The sequence below is a fragment of the Trachymyrmex septentrionalis genome, unplaced genomic scaffold, assembly GCF_001594115.1.
Source record: "Trachymyrmex septentrionalis isolate Tsep2-gDNA-1 unplaced genomic scaffold, Tsep1.0 scaffold62, whole genome shotgun sequence".
Taxonomy (NCBI): domain Eukaryota; kingdom Metazoa; phylum Arthropoda; class Insecta; order Hymenoptera; family Formicidae; genus Trachymyrmex; species Trachymyrmex septentrionalis.
This window is the reverse complement of record NW_017305800.1, coordinates 3,912,781-3,921,831: the sequence shown is the minus strand read 5'-3', so window position 1 is coordinate 3,921,831 and position 9,051 is coordinate 3,912,781. Positions and strand designations below refer to the sequence as shown.

At 40.9% G+C, this 9,051-nt stretch overlaps 1 protein-coding gene across 1 annotated transcript; it reads right to left on the bottom strand.

Annotated features, from left to right (window-relative positions):
* Positions 1-4,549: 4,549 nt before the first annotated feature.
* LOC108752806 (slit homolog 3 protein-like) lies at positions 4,550-6,204 on the bottom strand. Its single transcript, XM_018493900.1, has 2 exons — positions 6,057-6,204; positions 4,550-5,751 (listed from the first exon to the last, which is right to left on the bottom strand). The coding sequence occupies exons 1-2, from the start codon at positions 6,177-6,179 to the stop codon at positions 5,041-5,043; spliced, it is 834 nt and encodes a 277-aa protein (XP_018349402.1). The 5' UTR covers positions 6,180-6,204; the 3' UTR covers positions 4,550-5,040.
* Positions 6,205-9,051: the final 2,847 nt, after the last annotated feature.

Genomic DNA, 9,051 nt, shown 5'->3' with positions numbered 1-9,051 from the left:
ATGTAAAATCACCAAGCGGCACGATTTTAATCCGCGCCTGTCTTAATCGCGGGTGTGGCGGTCGCGCGTAATCGGCCCTTTAATTCCTGTAAAATCGAGGATAACGAGGGGTTTCGTCCGTTCCTACGTCCATCTGTCTCACTTGCCTCGCCTCCTTCCACTCTTCCTCGCTCCCTTTCCACCCCGGCTCTCTTTCTCTCTCATTCGTGTCTCCCGGTGGAGCCTAACCCGGCGCCACGTTCGCGGGTGCAGAGGCGATCGTTACACCGAAGCGTCATCAATCACCGCCGCGTCGGTTTAACTCGGCTACACGCGAGAGAGCCGACTCGTGCACGCCGCGAACTACTTTCTTCCCCTTCTTTTTCTTCTTTTTTTCTCTCTCTCTCTCTCTCTCTCTCTCTCTCTCTCTCTCTTCTTTTTACATTTCGTTACACGAAGGCGGAAAAAGGGAGCGGATGGCGCGAAAAAAAGCGACGAGAAATAACGAAAAGCTGTAATCGTCGTTCCCAAATTCGTCCATAGCTTCCCGTTTGCGTGTTTTAATAGCATCTCTCGTTCATTCTCTTCTAAAAAGCTGTCATTTATCATTGTTATTACATATTATTTTTATTACACATAGAGTGTTTATTATACATAGAGTGTCTCAGGATTTAACGGACAAACTGTGGGAATATATTCTATAAGTGGAAATTAAAAAATGTTATATGAAGTTCGGCTATAAGAATGCTTTTATTACAAAGTTATAAACAAATATTAAAACGGGACATGATGAAATAATTAATTTTTCTTTGCGTAGAATATGAAAACGTACATTTCGTATACGGCAAGTCGAACATTTATCTCGTGTGTATATTCACATTATATTTACTATCTTTAAATGATTCAGTATCATTTCGACCTGTGAATATATGATATTCGTTCAGCTCTGAAACAGCGACTACGCTCGAAAAGAATAGCTGTTAGATTTCTATCGTTGTGAAATAGTAACTGCCATGAAAATGCCAATGTTCTATTCACTACTGAAAGGCTGTAAAAATATTTTGTGTCAATATTTGTTTATAACTTTGCAATAAAGCATATCTAATCTGTCAAATTTCATACAATAATGTATTATAATATAGAAAAATGTAGGGAAGAAGATAAATTGTTTATTAGATTATCACGAGAAAATATTTGTAACAAAGATTAACAGAGAACTGTAAGTTTATAAATTAGCGGTCATACTGTATCACGTTTTTATCTGTCACAATCTAACCTTTTAGAAAAAATTGTATAATAAGATTTATTTTGTCTTACTTTTATCCCGTAGTTTGTCTTATTTTACAAAAAAATCCAGAACAATATCGTTATTTTATCAGTAATATCATCAATACCTTATTCACCTGAGAAAATATTACATGTGATAATTACAGAAGCGACAAGTCGATATCATCTTGTATAAAGAATAACTTACATGATTCATTTGTTATTTCACACGCTGCGTTAATAATTAGAGCGTACTGATAAACGTTGCTAAGAGGACGTAAGACATCGCCTTCTTTGCGGATATAAACTTAACGAACGTCGAAAACAACCGTGGCAATTTCGACGCTGACCCGTAAGTCGTTCGCATCGCTTTCAGCTGGTAGACACTCAGTCGTTGACAGTTACAGATGAGAATGCAGGTACGTCTACGAAATCCAGGGAACGGCAACATGCGGAAAAGACCGCGGTAAGCCTTCCTCACGGGAAGAACGAAGAGGCTTACCACTTCGTGGTATGACAAAAGCCGAAATACAGCCTAGAATCATCCGGCTCCTCCTCGATTATATGCGCTATGTAACAACGCGACGGTCATCCGTCTTTCTCTTTCCTTCTTCGTCTCTGTCAGTTGGCAAGCTCTTCCTCGCCCGCCGCGTTTTCTCTCATGTTCTCGTAATAAATATAAAAGTACTCCAGCGGGCCAATGGAGTTCGTATAGCCGATAGTAACACGGCTGCTGCCTCGTTAGAAGAAGGAACAGAGAGAGAGGTAGTTATGCATGAGAGAGGCGTGGATAGGGCGCTGGTATATTATTTGGCGGGGTTCCAGTCGGCCGCGAGGCTCGCCTCGGTGCTTTCATTTTAGGCACAGCCACCCTCCTTCCCTCTTTTTTTTTTTTCTTTTTTTTTTTCTATTTGCCGAACAAAAGGCCGTTGTATTAGCGAAGCTCAGCGGACAGGTGAACCGTGGTGTATCGGCGACGTACCATTCTCTTGATTTTTACGTTTCCTTCCGTGCACGACAACTTGACAATCCTGCCAATGGCTGTATTGCCGGTAGGAGATAGCCTGAAAAGCTCTGACTCTGTTTAGGATGTATTAAAATATATTATGAGATACTCGGGGGAAAGGATGTATATCTTATTTTTTTTTTTTGCGTTTTTTAACGCTGCGACTCTCTTTCATACGCGTTGCATGCGCGATGTAACTAATGTTGCGTCGGTATTGTTAATTTCGAGAAGATCTCGAGATCTGGCGGTGTCTTGCATCGCCGAGCTTTCGCCGAGATCAACGGGCGGTACGCGGTACAGCGGTACGTGATGGGGGCTTCATCGAGCCCATGTTACGTTCGGATTTCCGGGTTGCAGCCGGCGATGTTAATGCACCGCGTGCAGCATCGGTAGGTACCGGCGTGCGTAGTAGGGCATGCATGTGCAGCGCGGTGCATAGATAACCGCGCGTAGCCGTGCGGTATGACTCGCATCGGCGGACGAGCGAACGCTCTCGGAGAGGCAAATAGATAGCGGCAGAGAGAGAGAGAGAGAGAGAGAGAGAGAGAGAGAGAGAGAGAGAATCGGAGATAGAGAGAAGGAGCACAGTCCTCGCCACGTGGGAACTGGAGCAATCCCTGCATACGGAGAATGCTTCACGGTGAAATTGCGACGAGGACGGAGTTCGAAGACGAAGACGACGATGAAGAGGAGGACCCCGAGGATGCGGTGTGGCAGCACGAGCAGCGGGCACCCTCTCCATAAATCACGGAGAACCGGTAGTTTCCTTGCGCACAGTAGGTGGAACAATGTCCTTTCCACATGGCTACTGTATGTACGTGTATGTGTGTGTGTGTGTGTGTGTGTGTGTATGTTTCTACCGTGTCGACTTTACGAATCGCGTCGATCATCGTGAAATCCGTCATAGATCATACGATAAAACGACTGAGTAAACCGATTCATCTCATCACTAGCCGATACCTAAGACAACTTTACTGTGTATGGTTCTAGAACGCCGCACACTAACAGATATAATAAATTATTTAAAAAAAACTTTTATCTGAGCTATAGAATAAAAACTCTCTAAAAGAGTAGTGGAAGCAAAATTGTTATCCTGCAATACTTAAAGATCTCTGGATTTTCGCGCGATTATCCATATTTTTGGATAAAATAAAACAATCTGTTCTACTCAAACTATTTGTTATAATGGAAAACTGAGTTTTTAAAGCATACTTTCTTTATTTTTTTATAATATTTGAAAATAAACTAAATCGTCTTCTTATGACATTAATCTTCTTCTAACGATTTTTTTTTTATTGATACCAAGTTATCAATAAACGTTACAATCCGAATTTAATTTCTTGAAAGAATGTTATACGTGTTTTAATCTTTAAACGCCTATCTATAGGAATAATACATTAATATGGCACGCTCAACTTTCAATTTAACTTTTACAAATAAATATATTGTAAAAATTTTGTTTTTAATCAAAACGCCAAATGTTAAGAAACATTACGGTATCAAACAAATGTCTCTTTATTACCTAATAAAAAAGTTATAAGCAATGGAAAACACTGAAAAAAAGGTGAATACTGAAAAGGTTAAGGGTTAATTTTCATAATTGTCATTAAATTTTAAGATTTATTGAGACAATCATCGTATTAAAGAGCCATCTACATTCGTATCAAATATCTCTCGTTAGCATCGAGATATCATCTGTATGTTTTTAGCATGACATGTGAGCAACAGAGAGAGAGAGAGAGAGAGAGAGAGAGAGAGAGAGAGAGAGAGAGAGAGAGAGACGTATTGTAACCAAACTCTCACTCTTACAATTACGCTGCAGGCCAGTACATACCTTCTTAGCCTGCCAACGCCCTTCCCGTTTTTTTCCCGCTCACCTTGCCGTCTTGGAATTATTAATGATCGCGGAAACCGCCCTAAAGATCTCTTATGAATACACGGGTGCGATCTGCTATACGTTTGCGCGCAGTACGCATTTTTTGATCGGCACTGATGAATGGCGACTGAACTGGAACGTTCTTGTCTCGTTGCAAAGAGAACCGTAGTTCCACGGACGTAGGATGATTTAATATGTAAGCGTATTAAGCGACACGTTACTGTGATCTATGAATATCTTGCGGATCAAAAGTGCGATATAGTGACTTTTTGTAAATTTTTTCAATTTTAACTGGGAAAGAAGGGAAAGATATTTATAAACACACACATATACGGTTTATTACTGACTGTAGAACTGTCTGCGAGCATATTGTCAGATATAAAAAAAAATTGCGGAAAGAAAAACTTTTAAAAAAAATTTACTTGAAATTCGATATACCGTTCATATCGATGATACGGGGGATGATGCGATGCGATTGAATATCAAAGTAGATGTTCTTATTACAGAGCGCATCGCTGTATAATATTTCAATCATTTTGTGCGCGAATAATCGCATCACCGATTGCCTCTTACGTGAGAATTTGGAAGCGTTTATTTTGAACGTTTATTTGATATTTTCAATTTTGAAAGTTTTTCTACGTTTTACACTCAATCGTTTGTATCTCGTTGTAAAGTCATGTAATTTCAAAGTCGCACATCCCATTTGAAAATAAGTGGTCTTATCAATTTATCAAAGCTCATTGTATTTGGAGTATTATTTCCAGCTACAATTGCAATCGGGCAACGATATTTAATTTTAATTTAAAAAGTACTGAATTATTACGTGTCGATGTTATACGTTCTGCTGAAATTTATTATATTGACGCATTATATATTAACGCAATTTCATAAATAGGTAAAGAGATTCCGAGCTTTAACGAATTAATATCCGGTTTTTCTTCAAAGCGGCGACTTCGATTTCCAATTCAGTGACTTTTCTTGAGAGTTCTCGGATCTGTTCACTCAATCCAGACACAGTTTGCAGCGTCTCGGTAGAGCCGATCTTGCGATCAACGCATTTGGATAAAACATTGTCGTCGACGTCGGCGTTCGGCTCATGGGCAAGACATTCTTCAATTAGCATATCGCTGCTACCCCAATCTTGGACAAAACGGATGTGATTGCTACCCAAGTACCACGTCATCGTGCGGCGACATCGGTACGACCATGGATTGCTGGCGAGATAGATCCTTCTCAGTTTCGTTAGCTTCTTCAGCAATTCCGTAGGTAAACAAGCGTTCATCTCGTTGTGCGCGATATCCCAGAGCTTTAGATTCGGCAACAAATCGTATAATTGCGCGTCAACTTCGGCGATTCGATTGCGCCACACGATGAGCGCCTCGAGGTTTGTCAAATCCTGAATCCACGATGAGTCTAGTTTACGAATTCTGTTGTCTACCAAACCCAGCACGCGTAGTTTGAGACCCCGAAACGCGTTAGGCTCGATCTCCTCCACGCCGCAACCGGTGATATTAAGTTCCTCCAGAGAATCGGCATGCATCAAGAATGCGTCTGTCGGTATTTTCTTGATGTTCGAGTTTTTAATATCGATGCCTATTACTCCTTCGGGTATCACCGAGAGTATCTGCAATTATGGGTGGCCTACAGAGATGTGATTGATAAACGTACGATTTAAAGAATACAATAACTTTATATAATGTCGTTCTAAATCTGATGAAATTAATTAGTATTAATTTTATGGTTGAAGAAATATTCCATTGTGACACATTTCTTCAGTGTTACGATTATTCAAATTATCTCTGTGGTAAGCAATCTGAAAAGAAACCTTTTGTTCTTGAAGGAAAATTACAGAAAGAGTTTAAAACTTTGAATCATACAATACATATAAACCAGTAAATAATCTAAATAAATATCTCAATAAAACAATACCTGCAGATTCGTGATGTTTTCACACTGGTAATAATTTTGATATCCATGTAAGTTTGATCGGCAGTTAGCCGAACATACGACCAGGATCGTCGCGAGGACGAACAATTCCAGGATTCGCTTCATCGCGAACGAACTTCTCAGCGAGTTTGAATCCAATCGTTTTCAAGTTCGCTTCTTATAGGCAATTTCAAGGTCGTATAGGACATTATCAGTGGCGAGGAAAAAATAATGGACGGGCAGGGAAGTACCGGCAGTTAAAACCAGAATCGACGCAAATGTATGTCGCGATATTTCTCATGCATACGATGATACCCACGATGCTTGATAGATAATCGGGTGTTATCTACAATTGACTTTGGTTATTTATATGAAAATTAAAATTTTGCTGTTTCATACGCTACGAATAGTAATCATAGAACGTGTATACATGTAAAATATATCTAAGCGCGCTTTCACAAATTTATTCTCTTCGAGTTTATAATTTTATAAAATATGTAAACTTAAGTAAAAATACAGCCATTAACTTTTGTAATTTATACAGATAGTAAGTTACATATGAAATTACGAAACGATGGTAGCCATTGCAAATGGTTGCATTTTACAATGTATAGTCAACTTTCTTATACATTTAATTTATTAACTATTAATATTTATCAAGTAATTTTAAATTGTATTAAATTAATATTAGTGATTAATTTCTTGAAAAATTATTAAGTTTCTCTATAATATTTTATACATTAATTGTACAAGCTATTTACATATTCTGCAAACGGGTATCTCTTTTACCAGCTGCTTTTAGAACAAGTGAATGAAGAAGCGTCTGATACCAATTATAAAAGTCAGCAAAATCCTGGTTTACCTTGCGAGTTGCCAGAGATAGCGATTGCCTAGGGCACTCTATTTCTGTATTCAAACTTGATGTATAAGCGACGACAAGGGAACGAAAGTTCCTCTCATTGGCTAATTAGAGGCTCGCCTGTTTATCTGTCTGTTTGTCGATCATTCGTGTCTTTGATGAAAATGATCTGAGGGAGCAAAACCGGTTTTGCCGCGCGAGAGAAGCGGATGAATGTGATCGCGACAATTGCAGTTTGACGTGCCTCGCGAGTTTCTACTGTTCAGATCAAGCCTCAGGTGAATCATTAGTACGTGTCAAATTTATGTTTTAAAAAGAATCGCTACGTCCCAAATAACTACATATTCTTGTCGGTGCTTTTCTCCGGAGAGATGATTGATCGCTTTAGGCAATGTATCCACGACATCAGGCTCCGTCGTGAATTCTCATCTCTTCTAAGCATTCTACATTTTCGAGAATCCGTTTAGCAAACACTTTGTCCCGATAAGAGCTATCGGCAGATATCAGTAGTGAAAAAAAATACTGTGTAAAAACTTACATGATTTTTTTCATATAATATATCAATATTCGTGCGACATTTGTTTATCACGATAAGATTTTATGAACCTCGTTATAACATCTTTCTCACACAAATCCTTCCGTTCGATCGCACATAATATAATTTACATAATTCAAAATATTCAAAATATTTTTTGAAAGACTTTATATTTCTCTTCAAAATGTCTATATTATAAAATTTTATACGGATTTGTACAAAAAATTGCGGTAAAAGAAAATAAATACTTCATAATTTTAGATAACTTAGATTAAAGCTCGTCATACAAAAGTCTACAGAAAAGATATCAGATTAACAACGAACGTCAAACGATGAGTCTGCGAAAATGAAGAGTTAAACGTTTACTCGCAAGGCTAACTCGCCGAATTATGACGTGCCGTCGATACATTTGGCAAGAATTAACGCGGGAGCAATTACCTTTGTCACGCGCGACTCTCGTCCCCGCCCCCCTCCCCTCTCTCCCGCCGTCTCTTCCCCTGCGGCAATTGTAATTACGGCGTTCGCACGGGTTGGTTTCGGCGGGTTCGTGGCTTTCGCGTAATGTCTTCATGCGGGCGCACACGCGGGCCGGCCCGCGGCGGGATTTGCGAGGATAATAACTCGCGAGCGCGCCGATCGAAATATTAAAGGAACCCCTTGTTCGCGCGATAATGCCTACGTGCTTTACGAACGTTAAGCTCCGGCCCGCGCGAATTGCACGGTGCCACCGCGTAATAATAATGCCGGGTTGGTCGGTCGGGGATGGCTTGGCTGTGGCTGCTTTGGCCGTTCGTTTCGATCGCTCGCGTAAGACCACCCGACGCCGACGATGGTACGTACGTACGTACGTACGTACGATGTGTACGTATCGCGCATACACGTGCATTTGTCATTTTCTCGCGCGAGGCCGAATGGAGACACTGTGCGGGCGCACAGAGAGATATCTCTAATGGCATATCTATACGAAACGCACGCGTGTACGATAGCTACGATAGTTCACCCTCCGCGTGGTACGATCTTGCGATTAATAATCGGACACTGTAATAACGAAGATGCGCCACGCTCGACGCGTCGGAGATGTTCGATTAAGCGCAAACCGGCGTCGTGCGGCGTTTCTAAACATTCAGAATTATACGGCGTCGAACACGGAGGCGGACAACGCCCGCGACATGTTTCTCCCGCTCTTACTGATCATTCTGAATATTCTGAATACGATGAGATCGTACGTAATGATACGTTACAGGATTAATGCCGCGTATCTGTCCGCGGACACGCCGAAATAAGTATTGTACATCGCGAGACGTCGAAGGAAGGTGTTAATGCGCGCATCCCGTTACTTCGTTACACGTACACGTGGCGCGCGCGAGAGAGAGAGAGAGAGAGAGAGAGAGAGAGAGAGAGAGCATGCGAACTCTATAACACGTACAAGCACGAACTCTCCTGCATATATGCATAAGACTGCACATACTCAGCACGACGGCAAATCGTAATGCTGTAATAATGGATGCACTACCAGCAACAGTTGTCCAGCAGTGCGAGGGAATTCAGTGGGATGTGCGGGGGAAGGGCGAGAGGAGGGGGGGGGAGGGGGGAGGTAGAAGGGG

Excerpts from the sequence above, each read along its gene's own strand:
- LOC108752806 (XM_018493900.1), bottom strand. The coding sequence starts at position 6,179 with ATGAAGCGAATCCTGGAATTGTTCGTCCTCGCGACGATCCTGGTCGTA. Across the intron at positions 5,752-6,056 it reads AAAACATCACGAATCTGCAG|ATACTCTCGGTGATACCCGA; the intron begins GTATTGTTTTAT and ends CCATAATTGCAG.